This window comes from Corvus moneduloides, chromosome 21 (assembly GCF_009650955.1).
Source record: "Corvus moneduloides isolate bCorMon1 chromosome 21, bCorMon1.pri, whole genome shotgun sequence".
Classification (NCBI taxonomy): domain Eukaryota; kingdom Metazoa; phylum Chordata; class Aves; order Passeriformes; family Corvidae; genus Corvus; species Corvus moneduloides.
The window spans coordinates 8,916,483-8,943,745 of NC_045496.1; the positions used below are offsets into that span (position 1 = coordinate 8,916,483).

The 27,263-nt window shown below is 56.3% G+C and overlaps 1 protein-coding gene across 7 annotated transcripts in view; it reads right to left on the bottom strand.

The window, feature by feature from the left end:
- LOC116454419 (collagen alpha-1(I) chain-like) overlaps nucleotides 1-27,263 on the bottom strand; it is a 73,735-nt gene that overhangs the window by 13,700 nt on the left and 32,772 nt on the right. For 4 of the 7 annotated variants that reach the window (XM_032131015.1, XM_032131018.1, XM_032131013.1 and 1 more), the window contains 26 exons: nucleotides 20,773-21,022; nucleotides 20,362-20,702; nucleotides 17,693-17,737; nucleotides 16,581-16,700; nucleotides 11,948-11,986; nucleotides 11,784-11,837; nucleotides 11,048-11,101; nucleotides 9,822-9,929; nucleotides 9,086-9,139; nucleotides 8,143-8,196; nucleotides 7,973-8,017; nucleotides 7,711-7,764; nucleotides 7,076-7,120; nucleotides 6,737-6,790; nucleotides 6,606-6,650; nucleotides 5,724-5,777; nucleotides 5,366-5,410; nucleotides 4,812-4,865; nucleotides 4,095-4,139; nucleotides 3,338-3,391; nucleotides 2,868-2,975; nucleotides 1,723-1,776; nucleotides 1,414-1,467; nucleotides 1,158-1,202; nucleotides 593-646; nucleotides 242-286 (listed from right to left, as the gene is read on the bottom strand). In XM_032131015.1, the coding sequence (XP_031986906.1) occupies nucleotides 242-286; nucleotides 593-646; nucleotides 1,158-1,202; nucleotides 1,414-1,467; nucleotides 1,723-1,776; nucleotides 2,868-2,975; nucleotides 3,338-3,391; nucleotides 4,095-4,139; nucleotides 4,812-4,865; nucleotides 5,366-5,410; nucleotides 5,724-5,777; nucleotides 6,606-6,650; nucleotides 6,737-6,790; nucleotides 7,076-7,120; nucleotides 7,711-7,764; nucleotides 7,973-8,017; nucleotides 8,143-8,196; nucleotides 9,086-9,139; nucleotides 9,822-9,929; nucleotides 11,048-11,101; nucleotides 11,784-11,837; nucleotides 11,948-11,986; nucleotides 16,581-16,700; nucleotides 17,693-17,737; nucleotides 20,362-20,702; nucleotides 20,773-21,022 (1,974 nt within the window). The remainder of the gene's footprint in view (nucleotides 1-241; nucleotides 287-592; nucleotides 647-1,157; nucleotides 1,203-1,413; nucleotides 1,468-1,722; nucleotides 1,777-2,867; nucleotides 2,976-3,337; nucleotides 3,392-4,094; nucleotides 4,140-4,811; nucleotides 4,866-5,365; nucleotides 5,411-5,723; nucleotides 5,778-6,605; nucleotides 6,651-6,736; nucleotides 6,791-7,075; nucleotides 7,121-7,710; nucleotides 7,765-7,972; nucleotides 8,018-8,142; nucleotides 8,197-9,085; nucleotides 9,140-9,821; nucleotides 9,930-11,047; nucleotides 11,102-11,783; nucleotides 11,838-11,947; nucleotides 11,987-16,580; nucleotides 16,701-17,692; nucleotides 17,738-20,361; nucleotides 20,703-20,772; nucleotides 21,023-27,263) is intronic. The other 3 variants (XM_032131014.1, XM_032131016.1, XM_032131017.1) reach the window with 3 other exon arrangements.

The following is a 27,263-nucleotide window of genomic DNA, read 5'->3' on the forward strand; positions in this document are numbered from 1 at the left end:
TTTTTTTTTTTTTTTTTTTTTTTTTTTTTTTTAATTTCAGAGCAAAGATAGATATACAGAATCCTGCAGAAGGGAAAACCCGCTGCCAGCCCCACTGCTGCTGGATCTGTCCAGGATAGCAGTGCCAGGGGTGTTCCAAATCCTTCCCCCCTCAGCAGGATTCCTGCTCCACCCCATCCCACAGACATGCTTTGGAGGCACATTCCCAAAGGGATAAAGCTGAGCAGATGGATGGACTCACCGATGGTCCCCTCCTGCCTGGGCTGCCCACGACCCCTGGGTGACCCTGCAGGATGAGGACAAGGATGAGGATGGGGAGGCAGAACGGCCTCTCCCAGTCCCCATCAGGGCCAGGTCCATGGATCAAGGTCTCTTCCCACACGGGGATGGGAGGCTGGGAAGTGTCCCCATGGATGGCATCAAGGTCTTGTCCCACACGGGGATGGGAGGTTGGGAAGTGTCCCCATGGATGGCATCAAGGTCTTGTCCCACATGTGATTGGGAGGCTGGGAAGTGTCCCCATGTGCTCAGCTGTCCCCATCCCCACATCGCAGCCCCTGTCCCCCCCCAAGTACAGATGCAGGATGGGAACCTGTGTACCGGGCTTTCCTTCTGCGCCCTCCGCTCCTGGCACACCCCGCGAGCCCTGCAAGGAGAGTTTTGTCTCAGGGTGGCCCCTCCAAGGGCTCCTCCAGCCCCAGAGCCTCCCTCCAGGGTGCCAAGGTGGGACATCAGCAGTGGCACTGCCTGTGGGAGCTGTGGGTTCCTCCTGCAGCTCCTCCCTGCTCCTCCCACCTTGGGACAGGAAATAACATCCGTGTGGGAGGGAAGCCATTCCCACCAGGAACACCTTGGCTGGGTCTTCCCTCCTCCTGCCCCATTCCTGGCTCCTTCACCAAGTATGGCTCCGGATAACAGAGCTTCCTTGAAAAGCTCTTTCCTGGAATTTTCTGTGCTCAGCGTTCCAGGGGAAGTTGTGGGGTTGGGCGAGTGGTTTGTCAAAATTCAACGTGCAACAGCCTGAGCTGCTCATCTCCAGCATTCCCTGTGCAAATTCCCGACCCTCTGATCCAGCCACATCCCAGGATGCTGCTCCCATGTCCCAGAGCCGACAGCTCCACACGGCAGCACAGGGATGTGGGATATCCTCTACTTACAGGCAGTCCAGGGACTCCAACCAGCCCACGCTGCCCCACACGGCCCTGGAAAACACCAGGAATCACAAAAACATCCATCTGCCAGCGGCAAAGCTGCACACTGGGAGGAAAATCTGGTGCCTGAAGGATGTGGATGTGCTCTGCCCCAGCACATCCCAAGCCAAGCAAGGGATGTTCAATCCAGGGTTGTTTCAATCCCTCACAGCCAAAAATGCTCCAAGATCCAGCCCCAAATTCCAGCCCCCCCGTTAGTTACCCGGGCTCCCCGTGGTCCTGGGGTTCCCTTGGGGCCATCAGGTCCTTGGCATCCCTAAAATCCACACAAAGGGAAACACAGACAGTGCAAATCTGCAGGTGTCCCCCAGGCCTGCAGCCCCAGGGGGACTCAGCCATAGGGGCAGGGGCAGGTCAGGGGGATGCCATGCACAGGGAGGGGGCCACAAGGCTGGAGACCCTCCCCAGGAGGGTGTCCCTGGGTGCTGGGACCCTGGCAGGGCGGCCACATCCCTGTTTTCCATGCAAGGAAGTGGCAGCCCGTGGGAAAGCAGCAGATTCTGGTGCTGACCTTGGGTCCCTCACTGCTGTTCAGCCCTGCAGGGCCGATCTGGCCTTCTTCCCCCTGCCGGGAGAGAGGGGAGGAATGATCCAGGGAAAACACAGCCTCTGATCCCGGGGGAGTCGCCAGCCTGGTGCTGGTGTAGGGAAAAACACTGGGAGCGTGAGCAGAGGTGACATTAGTAAATGTCACCAGCTTTGCGGTGGGAGTGGGGACTTCCCCCATCCCCCAGGGTTAAAAAACTGGGCAGAAAGAAAAACCTCAACAGTTTGATGTGGCCCAAAGTTGAATATTTTTGTTTCCTGATGGACAAATTAAAGGCAATTCCAAGGAATGCTGTGCCAAGGCTCCTGCCTGCTCCAGCCCCTGTGCTGCCTGGGAGGGTGGAAAAGGCAGGGAGAGGATTCCTGCCGCATCCCCAGCTCCTGGAGACGTGGGAGGAGTTGTTATTCATCCTGAAGAGCAAAAGAGCAGATCCAGGAAGGCCTGGGAGTGGGAGGGCATCCCCTGCAGACTGAAAAGGTGTGTGGGAATATAATCCTCCTTTTCCTGAGAAGCTGGGAATCACTAGAGATCAGCAGCCAGCCTGGCCTCAGTTCCCAGCTCAAACACAGATCTGGAGGTGGGTTCAGTCACCCAGACAGCTCCCTGCAGGAAAAAGCGTTCCCAAAGCACTTCAGGGCTGCCAGCACAGGCTCCAGGAGCAGGGAGCCAGGCAGGAGTCAGAGAGGGGCACAGATCAAGCAATCCCTGAGTCCTCTGCTCCCAAAACCTGACAAGGAGCTGGCTGGGAGCAGGGACTCAGCGTGATCCTGCAGAGCTGCCGGGGCTGAGGCAGCTGGGGAGGGCTGGGAATCCTCTGCCTGGAGCTGCTCTGACATCAGAGAACCCAGCAGCGAATTTTGGGATGGCGGCACAGCTGCAGCAGCCAGGGCAAAGCTCGGTGAGGGTGCTGGGGGCACCTGCAGCCCCAAGGGTGGGGGCTCTGGGCCAAGCTCCCTGTGGGCGATGCCGTTAAAGGGATCCCTTAGGAGAGATCCCATAAATCAGCACGGCCACACTGCCTGCCCCCTCAGGGCTGTCCCCACGCTGGGACACAGGCCACGTGTGTGTGTCCCCACCCCAGGACACCCCAGCCCAGCAGCGGCACTCACGTCCGGTCCCCGCGGCCCCGCCGCCCCTCGGGGGCCAGGGAAGCCCTGCAAGCCCCCCTGGCCCCGGGTCCCTGGGGGGCCTTTTGCTCCTTGTGCTCCTCGTGGGCCCTTGGAGGGATAAAACACAGAATGTCACAAAGCAGGGACAGCAATTCCCTGATCCGCGGGCAGGAATTCCCCTGGAGAACCCATCACTGGCAGGGGTGAACACCCCAAACTCTCCTCCCCCAGCATCCCTGGGGCACCAAAAATGGGGGAATACAATTTTTAAACATCCCAAGCGAGATGGAGCAGGGAAGGATGGATCAGGCGATGGGATCAACACAGGATGAGCTGCCTGGCTGTCACTGTCCCCAAAATCCAGCAGATGCTTGGGGTCCTCGGGCAGCCACCCCAACCCACCCACAGCTGGGATGAATCTGAACAACAGAGGGAGCAGCTGGAGGCTCCACAGCCTTGGGAATCCGTACCTTGCTTCCTCTGGCTCCCAAATCTCCCTTGGCTCCACCCGGACCTTGGCAGCCCTGCGAGTGAAGGTTAAACTGAGAAACCCCTGTTGCAAGCTGGGATCTGATTCTGGCACCAAATAAAGGGACTTTTGCCCTGTTCCTGTCAGGGCTTTCCTCTGCATTTTGGGCACTGGAATCATCTGCCCAGGGAGGTGGTGGATGTGTTTTTAAAAAGCCTGGATGTGGCACTCAGTGCCATGGTTTAGTTGATGAGGAGGTGTTAGGTTGGGTCATAGGTTGGACTTGATGATCTCAAAGGTCTTTTCCAACGTGGTTCTGTGATTCTGTGTGGATGGGCCTTTCCCAGCTGGGAGCTGCTGGATCTGCTCTTCATGCTGGGGAGGCTCCAGGGTTTTGGGTTCAATCCCCACCAAAGCAACCCCAGCACCTCATGCCAGTCCCAGCTGCCTGCTGGTGGTGGCATCTCTGGCACCACCAAAACAGTGACAAGTGTCCTATCCTTAAGGAACACTCCTGGGTTCCTTAACTCAGGCCAAACATTCCCACTTCCCTGGGCCTCCCCAAGGCAGCTGATCCCTCAGGACACTCTCAGGTCTAAAAGCTCCTCTGAGCCCAAGCTCAGCTCTGCCTTCCCAAATAACTCCAGCTGCCACCTATTCCAACATCAAGTCCAAAGAACATGGAGCTGCAGCTTTGGGCTGCTCTGCCACGGCTCTCCTGCATCCCAAGCAGGGATCCCACAGATGCCACCACTCACCCGCTCTCCTTGGGCACCTCTTGGACCTGGCAGGCCAAGAAAACCCTTCAGAGAGAGAGGGAATGTGAGTTACAAAAAGAAAAACACAAAGGGAAGTATTGCACATGCTCCTGGAAACACCAACCCTCCCACAGGGATGGGATGGGATGGGATGGGATGGTCAATGGGAGGCACCAGTTTGGCTCTGCTGAGATGCCACAGTGGGATTTGTTCCCCAAAAAGGGACCAGAAAATGCACAAACCCTCCCAAGGCTGCCCCTAGGATAAGGATGAGGTCCTTGTCAGACTCCAAAATGCACCCCCCACGTGCCACCCCGCATCCCTGACCCCATTCCACACCCCAGCTCTCAGCTCTGTGGGTTGGGGACATGAGAAAGGGACACCTAGGCCAGGCAGGAGGGAGGTCAGGTGGCCCCAAGCCTTTGGAAAGGGCAGCTGAGCACCCAAACCCCCTGGGAAAAGGGAAGGGATGGGCAGGGCTGGGCTATCTCTGCTCAGAAATCCTTAGGGAAAGAATAAAGATCGAGGTCCCTGAAAGCAGGAGGGTCAGAGGAGCGTTGGGGACGAGGAGTGCGGCCACAGGGACGGGGCTGGCGTTTCCAACGGCCCCGTGGGAAGCTGGGGGAAACAGGAAATTCCCTGCAGGGTTTGTGGGGTGTGAGGGGCAGGATGAGAGCACTCCACACCCAACCACCCCCTTCCCATGGACTTACTTACCCCAGGGCCCTCCTGTCCTGGCTGTCCCCTCACCCCAGGGGCACCGTCTGTACCCTGCAGGAAGAATCCTGGAATCACAGACTGTCCTGAGCTGGAGGCACCCACCAGGACCATCCAGTCCAACCTCTGGCCCTGCACAGACCCCCCAACAGCCCCACCCTGGGCATCCCTGGCAGCGCTGTCCAAACGCTCCTGGAGCTCTGGCAGCCTCGGGGCCGTGCCCATTCCCTGGGGAGCCTGGGCAGTGCCAGCACCCTCTGGGGGAAGAACCTTTCCCTGCTCTCAGCCTGAGCCTGCCCTGGCCCAGCTCCAGCCGCTCCCTGGGTGCTGTCCCTGGCCCAGAGTGAAGAGGGATCACATCAGAGCACCCAGCCCCTCCATGTCCCCTCCCCACGGTGACCAGGGACCTCCAGGTGGCATTTGGGAGCTCTGCTGGACGTGCTGCCCCCTCTCCCCTCCAAAAACAGGGATGAGGACCTCCTCAACCCCACAGTTCAGGGAAATCCCTCAAACCTGGCCTTCATCCCCACCAAGGCCCAGAAAAACGCTCTCACCGTGTCTCCTTTGGGACCAGTGGATCCCTCCAGCCCTGCTGGACCCTGGCAAAAGCAAAGGCAGGGGATGTTGGGCAGAACAGGGATGTGGCTCCCTGTCCTGCTCTGGGGGTGAGACCCCAGCCCACAGGAACCTGCCCAGCCCCCCAGGAGCTGCCTCACACCTCAGGGACCCTGTCCCCAGCAGGTCACCCTTTGTCCCCTGTGCCCTCCCCACCCACCCACTCCTGGGGGGCCACGAGGACCCCCAAGGTGGAGGATTTCGTGTCCACTTCCAAAGCACATGGGGGGCAAATCCCAGCAGCTCCTGGAAGACAACTGGGGGGGATCCACCCACGCCAGGACAGCCCCCACTCACCTGAGAGCCCCTGGGGCCAGGGGGGCCACGCCTGCCCTGCAAGCCCTGGGGTCCCTGCAGAGGGGGGGACACGGAGCTGCCATTAGGATCAAACCCCGGCAGGGCAAAGCCTCTCCCGGGAATTCCCAGCCCCCGAGGAGTTCCAGAGTTCCCAGCTGTGTGGCACACTAAGGGGTACAGGAAGGATTCCACCCCTGTCCCAGCCCCTCTGCAGCTTTTGGAGTGGGTTGGGATCATTCCCACCCCCACCCCAGCCCCTCTGCAGCTTTTGGGATGGGTTGGGATCATTCCCACCCCCACCCCAGCCCCTCTGCAGCTTTTGGAGTGGGTTGGGATCATTCCCACCCCTGTCCCAGCCCCTCTGCAGCTTTTGGGATGGGTTGGGATCATTCCCACCCCCACCCCAGCCCCTCTGCAGCTTTTGGGATGGGTTGGGATCATTCCCACCCCCACCCCAGCCCCTCTGCAGCTTTTGGGATGGGTTGGGATCATTCCCACCCCCACCCCAGCCCCTCTGCAGCTTTTGAGATGGGTTGGGATCATTCCCAGCCCCGACCCAGCCCCTCTGCAGCTTTTGGGGTGGGTTGGGATCATCCCCACCCCCACCCCAGCCCCTCTGCAGTTTTTGGGATGGGTTGGGATCATTCCCACCCCCACCCCAGCCCCTCTGCAGCTTTTGGGGTGCGTTGGGATCATTCCCACCCCCACCCCAGCCTCTTGCTGTTTTTGGGGTGCGTTGGGATCATTCCCACCCCTGTCCCAGCCCCTCTGCAGCTTTTGGGGTGTGTTGGGATCACATCCCAGCTGGAGGAGACCACTCCAGGCTGGGTGAGCCTGGGGACACCCCCCATCCCAGGACATCTCATCCCTGGGATCACCCACCTTGGGGCCGCGGGGGCCGGGCATCCCAGCAGGGCCCATTTCCCCCTGCGGAGAGAGCAGGGAAGGGGCGGGGTGAGCGCAGCGACAGGAAAATCCCAAATGCCAAAGGATGGGGACCGGGACAGACCCACCTGAGAGCCGTTGATGCCTCGGCATCCCACAGATCCCGGCTGGCCCGGCTCTCCCTGCAAGGCAAGGCCCTGCTCAGCCCTACAGCCCCCACAGGGCAGCTGGGACAGGGACCCCCGGGCATGTCCCCCATGGGCTACTGGGGATGCTGGGGGGGCTTTACTGGTGAGGTTTAACACCACTGGTCCTTTTGCAATTCCTCCCCCCGCTACCACGATGATTTTAACCAAATGTGGCGTTTTTAGCTGTAAATTAGACCAATGGCAAGGACAAGGTGCTGCTCTGGGCAGCAGCAGCTCCAGTGCCTGAAATTCCATCTGTACCAAAGCCCTGGGACTCACCATGGGACCAGCAGGGCCCGAGGGACCCACGGAGCCACCTTCTCCCTGCAGCAGGAGAGAGAAAAACGCCATTTGTTCGCTTTGATCCTCTCCTTCATCCCAAATCCCCCTTTTTCTTCACATCGTCTCCCACATTCCTTAACACCAGCTGCTTGATGCCCCCTCGCACAGCTGCTGCCCAACCCCAGCTCCCTAACTCCTTTCACGTTGGAAAATGCATCCATTCACCACCAAACCACTTCGATTTTCCTTTTAAATCCTTTCCCAACCCTTTCCTGGACAGGATGGCTCGCAGTGATGTGGGAGCACTGAGTTCTCCATGTGCTGAGAGAAGCCTGGAAAAACCAGGCGCTGCCAGCCTGGGATTCATCCTCCTCCAGGCTAAAATAAATCCCAAAGTGCTCTGGAAAAGCTCATTTCTCTTCATTTCTCTTCATTTCTCTTCAATTGGCTTCATTTTTATACATTTATCTTCATTTCTCCTCATTCCCAGCCAGAACAGGATGGAAAAGTCCCTGTGGGAACTGCTGGAGGCAAGGCCTGGATGCAAATCCCTGCTCAGACCCCTCTTCCCAGTGGGAATCCCCGGCTCCTGCACCCCTCCAGGGAGGGCAGGTGACACTAAAACCACTCACCTCTGGTCCTGCAGGGCCCTGGAAGCCCAGGACACCCTTCAGCCCCATCATTCCCTGGAAAAGAAGCCGGGAATGAGGTGTCAGCACCCTGAGGTGGCACTGCCTTTGTCCCCTCCCTCACAAGAGGGGCAGGGACAACACAGAGACCACGAGGGCTTTGCTGAAGGCAGGAGAAGGTGGGCTGGAGCTTGAGGACATGGCAGAGAGGGACAGGGGATGGAAGGAGGGGTGTGAGACACCCCCAGCTCCGCAGGGAACTCACCTGGAGCCCAGCAGGACCTGGCAGCCCATCCTCACCCTTCACCCCCTGGAAAAGCCAAGAGCAGCCTGAGTGATGGAGGAGGAGAGCAGGACCTGGGGGGCTGTGGCAGGGAAGGAGAGACCCCTGCGCACCCTGGCAGGGCTGTGAGGGGCAGGGACAGCCACCCTCACCTTCACTCCCTTCTCTCCTTTGTCCCCAGCTGGGCCAGGGTCTCCCAGGAAACCCTGAAATGGAACAACGAGGATGAAACGGGACCGTGAGGAGTTCAAACGCGGCTGTTGGGCCTCAAGGGACACAGTGAGGGTGGGACAGGAGGATGAGGACCCTCAAGGTTGTGCTAAATGGGGCAGGCCCAGAGGCAAAGGTCCCCAGCACGGTGTCACCTCCCTGCAGCTCCTGGTGCCCCGTGTCACCCACAGAGGTGGCACAGGGCTGGCACAGGCAGGAGGGGACAAAGTGTGGCCCAGACCAGGTATCTGATAACCCACGTGGGACTGCTGCTTCAGAAAGAAGAAATTAGGTCTCAACCCCCTCCCAGGACGATCAGGTCTTGGAGGAGCCTGAAAAATCTCCTGGGCAGCTCTGAAAATGTTGGCCTTAAGGGGGAAAATTGAAAAAATTAAAGGGTGACAAACCACCAGCATTCACTTTTTTATGGACATTTTCCATCCTGGCTGAGCCTGGGGAGCAGCGGCAGCACCAGGTGCTGGTGTGGTCCCAGCGAAACCAGTAAGGAAAGGTGTTGGTGTTTGGCACCAGGAGCACGTGCTGGGGCTGAGGCTGGCACTGCTGGAAAAACCAGGTGCTGCCAGCCTGGGATTCATCCTCCTCCAGGCTAAAATAAATCCCAAAGTGCTCTGGAAAAGCTCATTTCTCTTCATTTCTCTTCAATTCGCTTCATTTCTCCTCATTTCTCCTCACTCCCAGCCAGAACAGGGATGGAAAAGTCCCTGTGGGAAATGCTGGAGGCAAGGCCCCAACGTGCCTGGATGCAAATCCCTGCTCAGACCCCTCTTCCCAGTGGGAATGCCCGGCTCCTGCACCCCTCCAGGGAGGGTGGGTGAGGTTGGCACCTCATCGTGCCCCTGCTCACGCAAGCCAGAGCCAACTCACCTCTTCTCCCTTGTCCCCAGCCAGCCCTCGGTCACCCTGGAAGCCCTGGAGGCCCTGGGAAGAGGGAGGAAGGAGCAGAGCAGGCACTGAGGGGCTGCCCAGTGTCCACCCATGTCCACCCCATTCCCCAGCAGCTGCTGAGAGCCCCAAACTTTTCAGCACCATCAGCCCCTGTCCTCTAAACGCCCCTGAGAAAGCTCCCATGCCCAGGGGTGTATCCTGCAATCCCCAGGGATTGCTGCCAGGGGTCTGGAAAAGGGCAGGGACCAAGGAAGCAGATTCCTGGATTGAACACTACCCAGGCATTCCTCAATCACTCTCATTTCTTGGTCACCCTCCAAGTTTTGAGGCCTGAAGGGCTTGGAGCACCCTGGGATAGTGGAAGGTGTCCTGCCCATGGCATAGGGTGGAATGAGATGGGATTTAAGGTCCTTTCCAACCCAAGCCATTTCATGATTTGCAGTTGTTCTGCACGAGGAGATCCAGGTGCAGCAGCCCAGCCCTCGTGCTCAGACCCACCACAGTCCCAGAGCTGCAGCTCGGGTTATCCCAGCCCCTGAATGAACATTTGGGATGCCCCACAACCCTTTTATTCCTGGGAAACCTAATCCAGGAGGAGGAATATTCTAAAGGAGGCAAGAGAAGGAGAAACAGCTTCAGGAGCTCCCTGTCTCCTGCCCAGGGTTTGGAGCTCCAGCTTCCCCCTGATCCTGAGCACTCCCTGCCCACGGCTCACCTGCTCCCCTGGCAGCCCCCACGGCCCAGGTTTGCCATCCAAGCCAGGGAAACCATCGGAGCCGGGGTATCCCACGCGTCCTGGCAAGCCCTGGAGCCCGGGTTCCCCCTGGGGAGGAAAATCCAAGCACGAAAAATGAAAAACTCCACGTGAGGAAAGCAGCAAATGAAACACCGAGCTCTGCCTGCCTCTGGAGCTGGAGCTGGGGAAAAGCTTCCACACCCAGGGGCTGCAAGTGTTGGGCACTGGGATCTTTGCAGGTTCTCCACCAAAACCCTGGGATAGTTGGAACCAGGGGTGTGCAGCAGGAAGCAACAGGGAGGACAGGGAAGAAGTGATGCAGTGAGAGAAGGTCGAGGGAAAGCCTCCTGCATCGGACCCACCACAATCCCAGAGCTGCAGCTCGGGTTATCCCAGCCCCTTAATGCACGTCTGGGATGCCCCACAAGCCTTTTATTCCCGGGAAACCTAGACCTCAAGGCACTAATCCAGGAGGAGGAATATTCTAAAGGAGGCAAGAGAAGGAGAAACAGCTTTAGGAGCCTCCTGCTCCTTGGCTCCAAGCTGTTCCTGGTCCTTTCCTACGTGCAGGAGTCGGAGCAGATCCATCTCAGGATCCACCTCAGGATCCATCTCCAGCTAAAGCTTCGGGGCAGCTTTTCCTTCACCCCTGAGCTCAGTGAAATCCTGAATCCGGGCAGGTTAAAGAGGAGCGTGGAGCAAAGCTCCAGCCACGCTGGCACAGCAGGACCTTGCTCTCCTTTCCTTGTACCCAGAGGGCACCTGAACCCCGCAGGGAGCTGAGCGGGGCAGTGCCAGGGGAGAGGGGGTCCCATGAGGGCACAGCTGCTCCCACAGCAGAGCTCACCCATCCCATCCAGAGCTGGGGTGACAGAAGGACTCTGGGACAGCTCTTTTGGGACAGCTGCCCGGGAGGGCATCACCTGGAGGGGTGCAGCACCCAAAGGGGCCGTGCTGAGCTGTGACTGAGCCACCCCTGGAGCAGCAGCAGGGGAAGGACCCTCTGGGCCACCACCCCTGCCTGGAAGGGGACCCGGGCATCCATCCCACACCTTCAAACCAAGCCCACCATTCCCAAACTGTCCCCAGCCCTGTCACGACTCTCCCTCTCCCAGCCAGGGGCTAATCCAAGAGGGGCAGGGTCCCTGAGGGTCCCAGGACAGCTCTGAGGGTGCACTCAGCCTCTCCAAAGTGTCCCCACTCACCGTGTACCCCCGCTGGCCTTTCTCCCCCGGCTCTCCCGGTGCTCCACAGGGTCCCTGCGCACAAACAGGGATTGAGTCACCCGAGGTGTCCCCAGATCCTGCCCCGAGCCCTGGGGAGGCTGTGGGGACAAGCAGCAATGCCCAGAGGTGACCTTGGGAAGGGCAGAGTGGGATCATTCGCATGCCTGGCACCCCAACCCTGCCCACCATGGCGGGGTCTGTGCCAAGGGCAGGTTTGGAGTGGGGAGCAGATCCATTTTCCCACTGCTTTGGTTCCTGATGGGATGTCAGGACAGGGAGTTTTGCCTTCCTTCCCTTTGCCTCATGGCCAAGGGGGGGGGAAGCATCACCCACCAATGCCAGGGTGGTGGGCATGGAGCTGAGACCCCCCAGCACGGGCTGGCCCCACACAAATCCTTCCCCAGACCCTCCCTGCCTTGTTTTTGTGCCTCTCAGAGGGATCCACGTGGTCCCTTCTCCAAAAACAAGGCTGGAAGCTGGTGCCCCAGGGAAGGAAGCCAGCCCTGCTCAGCTGGCACAGACAGAGGGGCTGAGAGTTGGATATCAAACATCGCAGGTTTCAGTGGGAAGCACACAACAAATCCATTAGGCTGCTTTGAAACTCAATCCCAAAGTCCTTAATTACAGCACAGCCCAAGTGCTTGGGGACATCGACCCTAAAAGTGTCCCCAGGGCAGCAAGGCCACCGAGGGGACAGCAGGGCTTTTGTACTTACAGGTGCTCCTGTTCTCCCGGGATGTCCTGGGGGCCCAGGAGCTCCAGGTTTTCTCTGGATTCAAAAGAAAAACATTGGAAAAACCCATCAAGTGTTTGGAGCAGGGAAAATTCAGCTGCCAACAAGGAAAAACCCAAACCCAAAGTGACTGAAGCGGCACTCACCGGCCAGCCCGCGTGCAGGAGTTGGTAAAATGATGATTGCTGAAAGAAAAGTGAGGGAGCAGGAAAAAGCAAAAGGTGAAAAAAAATAATCCCAAATCCCTTTTGGCTGGATTTAAAGTCTTTCTCCTCGTTTTGGGAAGATGCAGCAATGAACCACTCGTTTAATTCATTTATTTATTTCATGCTCTGGGCCAGCAAGGCATGGGAGGAAGGATAATCTGAGGATAACGTGTGGGAAACAAGGAATTATTTCATCAGCAGATTAAGCAGACCTGATTCTCCTGGGATTTGGTGCAATTCAGCTCCTCCACGGATGCCCTGCAGCCCTGGGACACCAGAAATGTTTGGAATATGGAAAAGTAAGAGTGGTGAGCACAGGGACTGTCAGTTTGGCCTAAAATCAGCTCTTTTGACCCCGCAGTTTGCTCCAGGTTGGGAATCTCCTTCAGCCTCTGGAAAACCCAGAGGAGCAGATGCCCCACAGGCTTTCCCCTCGCTGCTCCCAGCAGCCAAATCTTGGATGCACTTCCAGTTTTTTCTAAGCCCAGATGACCACAGAGAGGGAAAGACCCACCCGAAAGGCCCAGGGTGGATTAATCCCACCCCAACCACAGCTAATCCCATCGTGTTTCCAAACCAGCAGAAAGGTCCCAAACCCTCCTGGTGCATCCTCCTCTCCAAGCTGGGTTTTCCCAAGTTTTTGGAGATGTCCAGGAGATACAACGCCCATCTCCAGCTACCAGCAGCACAGGAGGCAAACCCCATCTTTCCTCCTTCCCATGGTGAGCCCAGACCCGTGGTCCAGGCAGCTCCTCCAAATCCTGGCTGGCACCAGAGGCTAGGAAATCCCCCTCCTTATCCATCACCCCAATCCCAGGCAGCTGGAGGGGCAGGATTCACTCTGTGCTCCCCAATTTCAGCCTCGAGGACACTGGGAAATTCCTCCTGTCCCCTGCTCCAAGGATCTGCCCCCCAGCTGCAGTGGGGAGAGAGGGCAAAAGCCAAGGAACTCTTGAAGGGAAAGAAACACAGAGCTTTGGGCAGATGGGAATATTCCCAGCAGTGACCAGGACTCTCGGAGGCAGATGATGGATGGAATGAATCCCTGCTCCTTTCAAGCTGATCCCAAATTGATTTCCATGTCCCTCCTGTCCAGCCAGTTCTCATTTCCCCCAAAATCCGCTCCCAAAACCTTTCAGGAGGAGGTTGGAGCAGGGCCAACGCTTTTGCCTTGTCTCAGGAATCAGTGAACTCCGATTCACTCAGGACAGGATATTATTTCATCCAAGCTTTTAACAAGGGGGAAGAAAAAAATCCCACGTGAGACACGGCCTCGGATTTCGGAGCACCAGATGCCAAGGACAGGGGAGAGCAGTTAATTGGCTCTGCAATTCCAGCAGGAAACAGTCGGAGCTCTGGGAAGGGGGAGCAGCACGAGGGGAGGGGATGGAGGATGGGAGCAGCGCCGTGGGGATCTGTGCTCCCGGAAACCTCCAGCCTGGGAGCCCTTCCAGCAGCCCTGGGGGCAGCTCTGGCTGCCCAACCTGTGCCACCCTCTGTAGTCACCCCACGGTCACCCCATCCTGCCCCACGGCCATCCTCACCCTGTGCCACCCTCTGTAGTCACCCCATGGTCACCCTATCCTGCCCCACGGCCACCCTCACCCTGTGCCACCCTCTGTAGTCACTCCATGGCCACCCTCACCCTGTGCCACCCTGCGCAGTCACCCCATGGCCACCCTCACCCTGTGCCACCCTCCGCAGTCACCCCATGGCCACCCTCACCCTGTGCCACCCTCCGCAGTCACCCCATGGCCACCCTCACCCTGTGCCACCCTCTGTAGTCACTCCATGGCCACCCTCACCCTGTGCCACCCTCTGTAGTCACTCCATGGCCACCCCAAACCTGTACCACCGTCTGCGGTCACCCCATGGCCACCCTCACCCTGTGCCACCTTCCGCAGTCACCCCATGGCCACCCTCACCCTGTGCCACCCTCTGCAGTCACTCCATGGCCACCCCAAACCTGTACCACCGTCTGCGGTCACCCCATGGCCACCCTCACCCCGTGCCACCCTCTGCAGTCACCTCAAGGCCATGCCCACCTGTGCCATGCTCTCCAGTCACTCCATAACCACCCCCCAGGGCACATGCCAACCCTGCAGTAGTAGCACATCCCTAAAAGTTCCCTCCTTTTCCCTTTCTTTCCCCCCGAGGTTCCCAGGCACCATTCCCTGCTTTTACAGGCATTGGGATGGATGCAAGGGAAGGACTCTGGTGCTGCAGGTTAAGCTCTCCCATAACTGTGGGAGCTCCAGTTCTCCTTCCCAGGATTCTGGGACTTCCCCACTGCTGAATCAACTCCAGAACAAGCCAGCAGCAGTTCCTGCCCCTCCAGCCACTCCGAGACAACTTCTTGGCAAAGCCAACATCTGTCAGCACGTCGGGAACAAAAGCACAGGGCAGGGGCTCGGGCTGGAATCACAGCGGCCTTGAGTGGCTTTTCCTTAATTCCCATCGACAACAAAGGGTTTTTCATGGGAAGTGAGCGGGAGAGGCTGCTGAGCACCACAACAGCCACAGCTGCTCTGGGACAGTCACCACATCCCTTGTTTTCCCAGCCCATCCTCCTGCAGTGTCCCTGAGCCTCAGGGGTGGCTTCCCTGCCCTGCATTTCCAAAGGCTAAGCCAACAACAGACCCCAGGATACCCCAAATCCCCCAAACCATGGGGATCTGCTCATGGGAGCCCCAAAGCACGGCGCTGTGGGGCTGCAGGCACAGCCAGCCCTGTCCCCAGAGCAGCCAGAGTCCCAGCCCAGCCTTATCTCAGCAGAGATTAGCAAATCCCAGCCCAGGGCTTTGCGCTTTCCTGCTGCCGCCGGCGGCACCGCCGGGGTCATGGGGCCACAGACACAATGGCCCTGCATGGCTTTGGGGTGGCCCACGGCCCCCTGGCAGACATTGCCTTCCCCTAGAGATGGCACCAGGCCAGCCCTGCTGGGACCAGGGCCAGCACCAGGGCCCAGGGGAGCAGGGCCTGCACTCAGAGCCTAAGGGACAAGGGCCAGCACCAGGGCCCAGGGGACAAGGGCCAGCACCAGGGCCCTCAGCCAGGATGCAGCAGCTCTCCAACTTCAGCTTCCCAAGCACAGACAGGATGTGCTGCCTCCAGCATTCCAAAGTGGGGACACGAAGGAATTCCCAGCCCGTAGGTGTGAGTGTTTCTGCCTGCAGGAAAACAAAGCTTGAGGTCTCTTTCCAAACGCAGGCAGGGGGAGAATAAAGGGAATTCTGACTGCAGAGCAAAGTGCTGGAAGCATGGCCTGAGAGCAGGAATTGGTGAGAGAGGGGTCTGCCCTGGGTGGGAGGAGATCCCTACCATGGAGATATCCAGCTCCCTCTTATCCCTGTTTATTCCTGCACACACTGTGTGCCTGAAATGGATCCTGTGAGCGCTGGGAGCTGCACAACTCCTGCCCTGGAGCAGCAGGAGGATGGCAGAACACAGAGGTTCTCCAGGTGAACCAAGACTTCTACTGATGACCAGCAGGAATCTGATCTCTGCTTTGATCCAATCCAAGCCAAACCCACAAAGGTCTGGCCCAAGGACTCCCAGCAGGTCAATCCAAGCTCAGATCCAAACCAGGACCATCCTCCTCCTCCAGCACCATCCCTGCCCCGGGTGTGCTGTGCTGGCAGAGCAGAGATCCTCCCGCTGCATTCTCTCCCCAGAATTCCTGGCATTTCCCCTGGAGCAGAGGATGCAATGATGGCTCTTCACCAATGAATGAGCTGTGGAGAACTCAAATATCCCACCCAAGGTCACTGGAGCTCTTGGAGAGCTGGAGTGTGGAGCTCTCACCAGCCCAGTGCTCTGGCCCTGAAGCCACTGATGCCATCGTACCACACTGCAGGGACCAGAGGGAAACAGAGCCCCACAAAGCAGAGCGCATTCCCAGCCCCAGGAAAAGTGCTGGGGCACTTAGAAACACAACTCCTTCAGCTACTGCCCTGCCCAGATCACTCCAGGCTCCACAGGGAGTTTAAGCTTAATCACAGCAGAGGCTGCGCTGTGAGGAGTTGGGAACTCTTGATGAGCCTGGCTGGTTTGTTCAGTGAGTTTGGGAGTCATGCCATGGAGTTTTCCAGCTATGCAGTGCCTGAGGCACTCCTGCCTCCCCACAGATCCTGCTCCAATGGATCAGGTGAGAAAAGGCCTCAGCAAGAGCTGGATGGGCACAAACCCTTCGAGCCACAGGCTGGGACAAGGTGGGAAACAGGAGAGAGGCTTTGTAATCAGAGCAGGAAAAGGGCTGCTCGTGCATGGTTTGGATCTTCCTTGGGCCCTGTCCCAGGGGGGTGATGGATGGACCATGGCCAAGACGTCCTGGTCAGCCACAGGGGACAGAGCACACTCTGATCCCATTCCACCCACACAGCCACCCCCAGTGAGCTGCACCTCCCTCCTTGGCATCTCCCCTCAGCTCCCACCCAACAGTGAGGAAACTCAGCCATGGCAAACCCTTCCTCCCATCCCATCCCATCCCATCCCATTCCCACAGAGCAGAGGGATGCAGGGAGCTGCTGGGGAGGTGTGAGTGGAGCACTTGCCCCCTGTGGCTGGAACTCACCGTGAACAACTGCCAGTCCTCCCTGGAGTTCCTCCAGAGGACGATGGTGGGGACACCAGGGGTGCCAGCAGGGCCGGGGTCACCTGGGGGGCCCGTCCGCCCCATGGCTCCAGGGTATCCCTGCGGAGACAAGGGCAGCTCCTTAAAACCTGCGGGGATTTAGGACCCAGCACAGGCTGGACACCAGCTCTGACTCAGAGCCCTGTCAGGGTCTGGGCAGGGAGGGCAGCCTGGGTCTGACCAGTGCAGGGCTGGAGGACAAATGTCCCTGCAAGATGATTTCATGGATATGAAATGGGTTTGGGCTTTGGGACACACCAGTGTCCCTCCTCCAGGTGACTTGAGCTGAAGCTGCTCCACATCCCAGCTCTGCTGCCTTTGCAGAGCCACTGAGTGGCTCAGAGGAAAGAGAGCAGCTTGTCCAGGCACATCAGTCACAGAGTCCCAGGATATCCTGAGCTGGAAAGGACCCACAGGGATCATCCCATCCAATTCCAGCACAGACCCCCCAACAGCCCCACCCTGGGCATCCCTGGCAGCGCTGTCCAAACGCTCCTGGAGCTCTGGCAGCCTCGGGGCCGTGCCCATTCCCTGGGCAGCCTGGGCAGTGCCCAGCACCCTCTGGGGGAAGAACCTTTCCCTGCTCTCAGCCTGAGCCTGCCCTGGCCCAGCTCCAGCCGCTCCCTGGGTGCCGTCCCTGGCCCAGGAGCAGAGATCGGAGCTGCCCCTCGGGAGGAGCTGCAGCCCCCGGGGAGCTCTGCCCTCAGTCTGCTCCAGCTGAACAATCCCAGTGCCCTCAGCTGCTCCTCACGGGCCCCTCCAGACCCTTCCCCATCCTTGTGGCCTCCTCTGAATGCTCTCTAATAACTCAATGTCCTTTTTTATATTGTGGTGCCCAAAACTGCCCCAGAACTTGAGGTGAAATCCTAAGCCTGGGCTTAAAGTGCTCACTAAACCCAGTTCCTCCCTCTTCCAAACCCACAGACAGGGCCCCCAAGAGCTCCCACTGCCCTCTGGATGAAAAACCCCCAAACCAACCCAAACTGTCAGTGGTGTTTGCCCCAGACCCTACACCCCATACTGGACACGCCCCTGTTTTTCTGGATACTCACTTTGTCTCCTTTGGGCCCCACCAGTCCCCGTTTGCCAGGACAGCCCTGAAAGGCAAAGGAGAAGAGCTGTGACCCCAAAGGGGAGATCCCACAGTGACCGAGTGACCAGGGCCACAGCCCCAGGCAAGCAGGGACTGAAATGGTGGATTCAGAGCAAACCAGCAGCTTCAACCTCCTAGAAACACCCCAAAAACCAGTGTGGGGTGGGAAGAGCCCCCTGGTTTGGCTGCTCCTGCTTGGGCACCACAGAAACACCCCAGAGCAGGCAGGGGAGCAGGAGAACATCTCCTGACACCTGGGGAGGAAAGGCAGCGTGTTAGGGAAAAAAAAATCCCCTAAAATTGAATCATATCCCCACTCCAATAGGAGTTTGGACAGGGACACGAACATCAGCTGCCTTTAACTGCTGAGAGATGTGATCTGGGCAAAAATGCACATTTTGGCCACGGGCTGACCCCACTTCAGGGCTTACCAAGGCACCTGTGTGGGCAGAAACAGCCAGCTGGGAGATCCTGGCTTTTTGGGATGACAACAATTCCCTGGAAGGTGTTACCTGACAGCCTCTGCCTGCCTCTGCTGCAGAGCTGCAGCTCTGACAGCTTCAATCCCAGACACAGCCTTGTTCTGAGCCTGCAGAGCACCAGGTCTGACCCCACAGAGCTCCCCCATGGCTCCGTTCCCTCTCCCTGGGGGCCCCGGAGCCCCCCTGCCCTTTGCCCTTGGGAGCAGCAGCAGGACAGCAGCAGGGAAAGCTGCCAGGCTGGGGACACATTTGGGCCAAAATAATGGCTCTGGCCATGCCTGGCACGTGCCACCTCTGAGCTTCAGTCCTGCACAGAATCCTAAACTGGTTTGGGCTGGAGGGACCTTCAATCCCATCCCATCCAGCCCCTGCCATGGGCAGGGACACCTCCCACTGTCCCAGGCTGCTCCAAGCCCCAATGTCCAGCCTGGCCTTGGGCACTGCCAGGGATCCAGGGGCAGCCACAGCTGCTCTGGGCACCCTGTGCCAGGGCCTGCCCACCCTCAGAGAAAAGATGTTTTCCCAATATCCCATCCAAACCTGCTCTTTTTCCATGTGAAGCCCTTCCCTGTGTCCTGTCACTCTATGCCCTTGTAAGAAGCCCTTCTCCATCTTTCCTGTCAGCTCCCTAACCCCTAAAGCTGGGATGGAGCTCTGGTACCGGTGTTTCCACCCAGGATACTCAGGACCAAGGACACAAATCCCATCTCCAGGCTTTCTCCAGGACAGGAAAGCAGCTCCCCCCAAGGCTGGGTCCCTCCTGACAGCAGGGCTGTCAAACGTCGTGACGTTTCCTCTTCTCCTGGGATTTTTTCAGCCTCCAGCATCTGTTCCTTTTGCCTTTTTCTTCTATTTTTGCAGGCAAGAGCTGCAGCAGCAAGGAGGTGGCTTGAAGGGGGAGTTAGCAGTCCTAAATTTATCCCAAGGCTGGCTCAGGGACGATGGATTTAGTGCCAGGTCCCTCAGACACGGCCAAGGAAACGGCCCTGCAGGAGCCTCCCGAGCCCCGGGGCAGAGCCCACAACTTCCACAGGGATGGAAGGAAAAGGGAAGAGAAGGTGCCTGGGGTCACTTCTGGCAGTGGGGAAATGAAATAAAATAAAATTTTCTAGAGGAAACGTTAAGAAAATATAAATAAATTAGGGAAATCATTTTGGCAGAATGAATAAACAGAAAAATATTTAAAAACATTTTTCAGCTACTCCTCAACAAAGACTCCTCTGAAACTTTTTCTATTTCAAGTTTACCTTTTTATAATTTTCCTTTTCTTGTCAATGAAGACTTGACTCCTCTAAAGCTTCTTCTATTTCAAGTTTACCTTTTTTTTTTTCATCCTCAATGAAGACGTGACTCCTCTAAAGCTTTCTCTAGTCTAAGTTTACCTTCTTTTTTCCCCTAAATTTCCCTTTTTCATCCTCTACAACAACTGAATGACTTGAAAAACACTCAGAATGTATTACAAGATAAATCCAGTGCTCTGCTTTGAACCAGGCATCAATTTGGGGGTGAAGAAGCCAAAAGCAGCGATGCCAGTGGGGTCCATGGGTGGATGGCAGGGGTTTTGTGTGGGGTCTGGGGCTGGAGGGAATAGCTTGGTCCCCTCTGATCCCCTCATCCTGACTCTGGGCAGGACCAGGGTGAAATAAAAGTGAAAAAAAAAAATAAAAGTGAAAAAACAAAGTTTGATGGAATGATTTGAGACCATCTCTAGAGCAAGGAGGACAAGGGAATTGTCTTCTCTCCAGTTTTCAGTGAGGTTTCCTCAGTGACATCCAAAAATCTTCTCCCAGTGTCAGTGCCCAGCCCCACTGTGCCTGCATGGGGAGGGCTCCCCAACCTGGAGGTTTCCCATCCTGGAGAAGGTTCTCCACCCTGAAGATGGCTCTCCATCCTGGAGAAGCTTTCCCATCCTGAAGATGGTTCCCCATCCTGGAGAATGTTCCCTATCCTGGACAAGGTTTCCCCACCCTGGAGAAGCTTTCCCATCCTGGACAGCGTTCCTCACCCTGGAGAAGCTTTCCCATCCTGGAGAAAGTTCCCCATCCTGGAGAAGGTTCCCCACCCTGGAGAAGGTGTCCCTGTGCTGTTTCCCCCATCTCAGCAGCCTTTCCTCACCACCCACCCCTCCTACCCCTTCTCCACTCACCGGCAGCCCCGGCGGTCCCGGCAGCCCCGGCGGTCCCGGCTTCACACGGCCCTGGTGTCCATGTGCCACCCACAATCCGGCATGTCCTGCTCCGAGAGGATTCTCTGGGACACCCACCAGAGCCCCTGCCCTCAGGGGACCTTTGGGGACGTTTCCTTTGGGAGCAGCCCCCCGATGAGGCGATGGGGACACCTTGGGGAAGGGGTCCAGGCGAGGTTTGCCGGGCGGGAGCCGCCGCCGCGTACCCACGTCCCCCGCCAGCTTCTCGGTGGTGACGTTCTCCTCACGGGGGTCAGAGCCACGCTCCTTCTTGGCTGCTTGGGGGGGTTTGATGGAGGCTCCTGGGTGGGTGAAGCACTGTCAGATTCCCAGAAATCGGGATGGAGAAAAGGAGGAAAATCGTGGACTCACCGGAGCTTCTCCTGAGCGCTGGCCTGCCGGGGCCGGTGATTTTGTTGTAGGTGGAGTTCAGCAGCTCAAAGCCTTCATCCTCAATGGAAAGGCTGCCCTCTTCCTCCTCCTCCTCCTCAGCTGGTGGCACCTTGTGAGCAGAGAGGGAAGCCAGGGCGCTCCCATCAGGCTGGAGGTTGAGTGTCCCCTGGGCAACCTCCCACGGCCAAGGCAGCCCCAGGGTCAAATCTGAACTGCTGAGTCTGGAGTCCTGAAAAAGAAGAAAGGAAAAAGATGAAGTTTGAAGGGTTCACTTATTTTTTTCCTTCTTTGCTGCTCAATGGACTGCCCAGGGAGGTGGTGGAGTCACCATCTCTGGGAGTATCCAAGGAATGACTGGATGTGGCACTCAGTGCTCTGGTCTGAGTGACAAGGTGGTCACAGGTTGGACTTGATGACCTTGGAGGTCATTTCCAACCTTAATGACTCTGTAATTCCTAATTTCCCACATGCTGGAATGCTGCTGGGGGGATGAAGCAGGGCACAGCTTGTGAGCCCCAGGCAGGAGCCCTCAAATTCCAGGGCAGCTCATCCAGAATGAGCAGGACACTTCATCCACCTCCAAACCAAAACTCTCCTTCCACAAGGGACACGAGCTGCTCTGGGCACCCTGTGCCAGGGCCTGCCCACCCTCCCAGGGAACAATTCCTGCCCAATCTCCCATCCAGCCCTGCCCTCTGGCACTGAGAAGCCATTCCCTGTGTCCTGTCCCTCCATGCCTTGTCCCCAGTCCCTCTGCAGCTCTCCTGGAGCCCCTTTAGGGGCTCTTTCTGCCCAACAACCTCCAGCAGAGCCCCGGCACTGCCCAGGGATGGGGGAAAACGGCAGCACTGGGAGGAATGACCCCACTCGACTCAAAAACACCGGCTGTGGAAAAGGAGCTGAACTTCAGAGCTTCCTGCACTGCAAAATCCCACCACTTTTCCACCCAGCACCGGTGAAAGCACCTCAGGCTGGGCTGGTGGGTGGGTGTGAAGGTCCTGCACCTCTCCTGGAGCAGCTGCAGCATTTCCAGCAGCCCCACACGGCCACCAGCCCTGCCTGGAGCCCGCTCCGTGCTGCTCCTGGGCTCCGTGGGGACACGCACAGCGCGTGGCACCGCGAGCTGGTGGCACCAGCCCGGCCTGGTGGCTCCTGGTGGAGAAGCTGCTGAGAAACCAGCTGAGAGAAGTCACTAGAGGGAGATGCAGCCCCACGCTTGCCTTGCAGGGCCGGGAAGGAGACCTGGAGAGTCCTTCCCATCCTTCTTCCCACATTCCATGGGCTGAGCCCAGCACCTGGCTCCCGTTCTGCTTTGCTCCATGGATCCACTGGCTTGGGAGCAAGCACCAAGGGGGATTTGCAGGAGCAGCAAGCAGGAAAAACAACAATTTTCCTGCCAGAAGTGGTGATCCTGCAGGTGAGATCCTGCAGGTGAGAACCCAACGGTCCCAGTGGAGCCGACTGGCCAAGCCCATTTGGGATGACCACAGGAGGTGGAGGAGCTCCAAAGGCAGCAGGAGCTGCTGAAGCTTTGGCTCTGCTGCCAGCAGATTGGAGATTTCCAAGCTCTTCCCATCCCAAGTGGAGGAGAAAAAATTAATTTTGTAATTTTGTAGGTTTTTAACATTTAAATTTTGTAATTTTTCAATTTTTTATTTTTGCAATTTTTTACCTTTGTAATTTTGTATTTTTTTATTATTATTTTGCTGTTAAAATGCCGAAAAAGAGAAGCCCCTTGCTGATCGGCTGTCCCAAGCAAAGAGGCTGCAAGGGTTGCAATTAATCAATTAAAATAAATCAGTGGAGGCATTGCTCCACACAGAGAACCAGAGAGGAGGATTCAAAACTCCCCTCCCTTCACCCCATCACCCCCCACCCTCACAGTGTCCTCTCAGAGGTGGTGGCTGGTCAAAAATCACCTGAAGAGATGCTAAAATTGGGTCCCTGAGTTGACTAAACCCACCTGGGCACGACCCCTCCAGCCTCGTGGAGCTGCAAAGAGGCTTTGCCCAAAATCTGGAGCATCACCAGGGTCCTCCCTGTGCAGCCTCAGGGTGGCACCTCTGCCAGGGGCACCTCGAGAGCCCCACTCCTCATTTCCACAGCCCAGACAAGCTCCTGAGAGAGGGACAAGGGACAGCAGAGTCCCCACAGGGCAGTAGCTCTCTCGAGGGGAACACAGGGAATATTTGTTCTTTTTGCAGCAATTCCTGGAAGGGATAAAAGCCACAGCCCTTTCTTTCAGAGTTGAAATAAAGAAATGAAGAGTTGGAATCAAAAATTTTTGCTTGCAGAAATTAAACCGTGAAGCAGCGCCGTTTTGATGTTACATTTTTGGTGCTTTTGGGGGTTTTCTGAATAAAAGCAGGTCTTGAAATACGCCTTTAATGGTGGGGAAAAAAAAAAATCAATGGACTTCAGCTTCCCAACTTGATCTGTATTTCTCCCTCCAACCAATTGTTCTGGTTTTGATCCAAAGTGCTTATTTCCTTAAAACATATTTTGCAACCAGTGAACCCCGAGGATTGGAAAGTTTCAGCTTTCAGGAAGAGAACTTGGTGCCTCATTTTGTACACCTTGGAGTGGAAAATTAACAGAAGACAGCAGCACCTCTCTGCTCCACAGGGCTGGGGGATTCAGCCCAAGGGCCTCAACAGCCAAACATTTAAAAACCAGTTCCTCAAAGGACAGTTTCCTGTGGGTACCAGCTGGTAGAAGGCATCAGGGAATGGTTTGGGTCGGAAAAGACCTTACATCCCATCTCATTCCACCCCTGCCACAGGCAGGGACACCTTCCATAGACCAGGTTGCTCAGATTTCCAACCAACTCGGCCAGCAGGTGAGGAACAGTGCGGTGAGAATTCCCAAACCTTATTAACCACGAGCTGTGAGGCGCTGCAGGGGCAGGAGCTGAAGAGTTCGGGTTCTCAGTGGGTGATGCTGGTGCAGAAGAGCTCCACAGGATGTGCCAGCCTGGGAATCCCAGTGGGAAGCCACATCCAGGCCTGGCAGCTGGCACTGGGAGCCTGGAATTCCCACACAGTGCAGACGAGGAGGTTTTAAATTCACCTTCAACACTTGACATGGGAAAGGTCCACACTGGAAACTCCACGAGAAAAGGGTCTCAAGTAAAAGTTACTGAGGCATGAGGCTGAATTATATTGGCTGTGTAAACACAACTAAAGCCAAAATCAATAGAACCTATCCTTGATCCTCCAAACAGGCCAAATTTAGAGGAGAACCAGCTGAGAGGGACAAATTGGGAACAGCTCAGAAGTTGTCCAAAAGCGTGAGAGTTGAGTGAGGCATGTGAGTTTGAGCTCCCAGAAATTCCAGCTGGGAAGTGGGGAAGGAGCCCAGATTGAAAGCAGCCATTAAGGGTGATAAAACAGAAGGGAAAAAAGAAGGAATTGGCACGTGACAAGCAAGGCAGGGCCTGTGATTTGCAGAACATTTGATTAAAGAAGGAAAATAAAGGAGGAGAAGTCTCTGCCCCAGCCACATCTTGAGTCCCCCTCGTCACCTGCCACGTGGCAGTGACAGAACCACAGCAGCGATGTGGGAAGAGCTGGAGAATCCCACTTAGAAAATCCAGATGACATAACCAAAGACAACAAAACACTTCCCATTCCAGAGGTTCAGAGCAGAGGTTTCTCAATCCCAGCCCCATAATTTAACCCCAAAAGCATGAAAACCTCAGGCTCTCCCCAAGACAAGCACTGAATTTTCAGTTTGGCTCTGAGAGCTGGGGAAGCTCCAGGGGACTGACTGGGAAAAGGCTTCGTGTTGTGCCAATATGGAATTAAATTAAAAAAAAAAAGGCAAACAGGAAGCTTTGAGTAATTACAGACCTCTTCCCTCAAGCTGAGCCCAAGCAAAATAACAGAGCAACTGATATGGGGCTCATTAATAAAGAAACCACGGATATGTAATTAATGCTATGGTTTTGGAAAGAGTTGCAAACTTGGGATGTTGCCTGAGGAGCCTAAGAGTGTTTTACTGACAAAGATAACAGTGCTGCTGGACTTCTGGAGGGCTTTTGAGCTGATTCCAAATCCAAAAATTCCTAAATGACAAAGGGGTTAAAGCCCAGCTTGGAGCATCCCTGCTTACAGCAGCACAGACAACCAGCAAAACACTCGGCCCTAATTTTCAGCTGGGTCAGGCTGGGTAAAACCGAGTTCAAAACTCAGGTCTTCTCCCAGGAAACAGATATTTTGGTTAATAGAAGCCTCTTCCACCCAACAGCCGAAGGTACAACATGATTCACTCAAGATCAGAGATGGACAATTTTAAACTATTTTTTTCCAGCACATTTTTAGCATCAAGCCCCTAGAAGAGGCTGCATCATGGGGAAAAAAAATTTGAAATCAAGGTTGGACTGATTTAAAGAAGGAATAAGTGCCAGGAAATGCCGTGGGCTGCGTCCAGCAGCAGCTCAGGTCACACAGTTGTACCTGTGGAGCTGCAGCACCCACAGCAGGAGTCTGGAGGGGATAAATCCCTCCCTCTGCTCTGCCCTCATTCCTGGAAGGGGCTGCAGCCCTGAGACGTTGCTCCATCCTTCTCCAGTTGCTCCAGGCCAGAAAAGCAGGAGCCTCTTTCTCCATGAAACCAGGAACAGCTCAGCACAGTGATCCCCAGCCCACAGGGGCAGAAATGTTTGCTCACGAGTTTCCCATATGACACCTGGCTGCTGGATTTGGGAAGGGACTGCACAAAAAAATAAACAAAGTAAATTATTTCTAGTGCCAGCATCTAAAGGGGCTATGAGAAATTTGGAGAGGGGACTTTTTACAAGGGTGTGGAGTGATAGGACAAGGAAGAACAGTTTTAAACTGGAAGAGGTTTAGATGGGATATTGGGAAGGAATTCTTGGCTGGGAGGGTGGGATGGAATTCCCAGAGAAGCTGTGGCTGCCCCATCCCTGGAAATGTCCCAGGCCAGGCTGGAAAGGATTTGGAGCAACCTGGGAAGGTTTCCCACAGGAACAAGATGGTTTTTATTTGGAGATCCCTGTGACCCCTCAGCAATGCCTCATTCCCCCAGGGGGATGTTTGGGGCTCCCTGATGTCCTACCCAGGCTCAAACTTGAAGCAACCCAAAATCCCAAACATCCCTGCAAGCTCCACATCCAGGGGCCACGCTGAGCCTGGGAACCTCGGGAGGATTCCATGTGCTCCCTGCCACTCTCCTGCAGCACTGGTGCCTCACCTTTCCAAAGGAAAAGCAGGACAAGCCCCATTCCTCAGTGCCCTCAGCAGGGCCTTGCACAGGGGATGTGGCTCCCCAGGGACACGGCCGTGAAGCTGCAGCAGGACACGAGACACTGGTGGGACAACAACGGCCTGGGAAGCATCTGGAGATGCTGATCACCAACCAAGGCCTTGCTGGGACACTTCTGGCACATGACAAGCCCTAAAAGTCAGCAAGGGCATAAAAGCTGCCCCCAGGCAGGGGGTCAGGTCATAAAAGGCTGGAGAGCAGCAGTAATTCCCACCAGAGGATGCCTCACGGCCTGGCTGGGTGGAGCAGCACCTTGGTTTGGGGATTAAAAACCTCTGGGGTTCAGCTCAGTGCAGTCCTGTCATTACATTTATCCCACAGTGGGTTTCATGGACAATAAATTATCCACAGATCTTCTCCTGCTGGAAAAAAAATGGATTCAGAGCTCTTCAGGGGGCTGAGATATCAGAGCTATCAGGTACAACATCTCAAGATAAGGCCTGAGAGCGGGGAGATAGAGCTGGGCTCCAGCTGTCAGTCACATTCCCCACAGGGATATTTGGGATTATCCCAGGTTATCCAAGGAGCCAGCAGCCCCAGAGCTCCAGGGCAGCAGCGGGGTGGAAGAGGGACAGTTCCCCCATGAGGGCTTGTCTCTGTCAGTCAGGATGGGCCAGGCCCAAGCCTTTTGTGTCGGGTATTTTAAAGCCCAGCACCAGGAGTACATGCAAGGCCTGACTTACACAGGCTCCACACTGCTCTGCTTTGACAGGAAGGATGGAATTTTAGGATTGAGTGAGCCTGAAGGAGTGATTGCCAGCCCAGCTGTGCTCACTGACAAACCTGAGCAGGAAGAACAGAGGTGCCACGACCCAGCCGAGCGTTTCCATGGAGCTTTCACAGCATTTTTAAATCAAGAAGAAACTTCCAAACTTTTACTGCCCAGATAATTAAACCTGTCAAGTTTTCAAGTTCCAGGTTTGAAGTTTCTTTGGAAATCTGTGGGATTTAAGCTTTGCCTGTTTGCTGAATGCCTTTAGGATCCCAGGTTAAGCTGCCTTGGAAAAGCCATTCAGTTCAGGATCCAGCTCAGCCCTCCTGCCCATGGTTAGGGCAGGCAGCCAAAGAGAAAACAGAAAGCAGGAGAAGTGGCTCAACACCATCCACATCCCCAAGATTGCTCAGAAATGACAATTTATCCCTCAAAAAAGAAAAAAAAATCCCAAAAGGAGTAGGCTGCAATT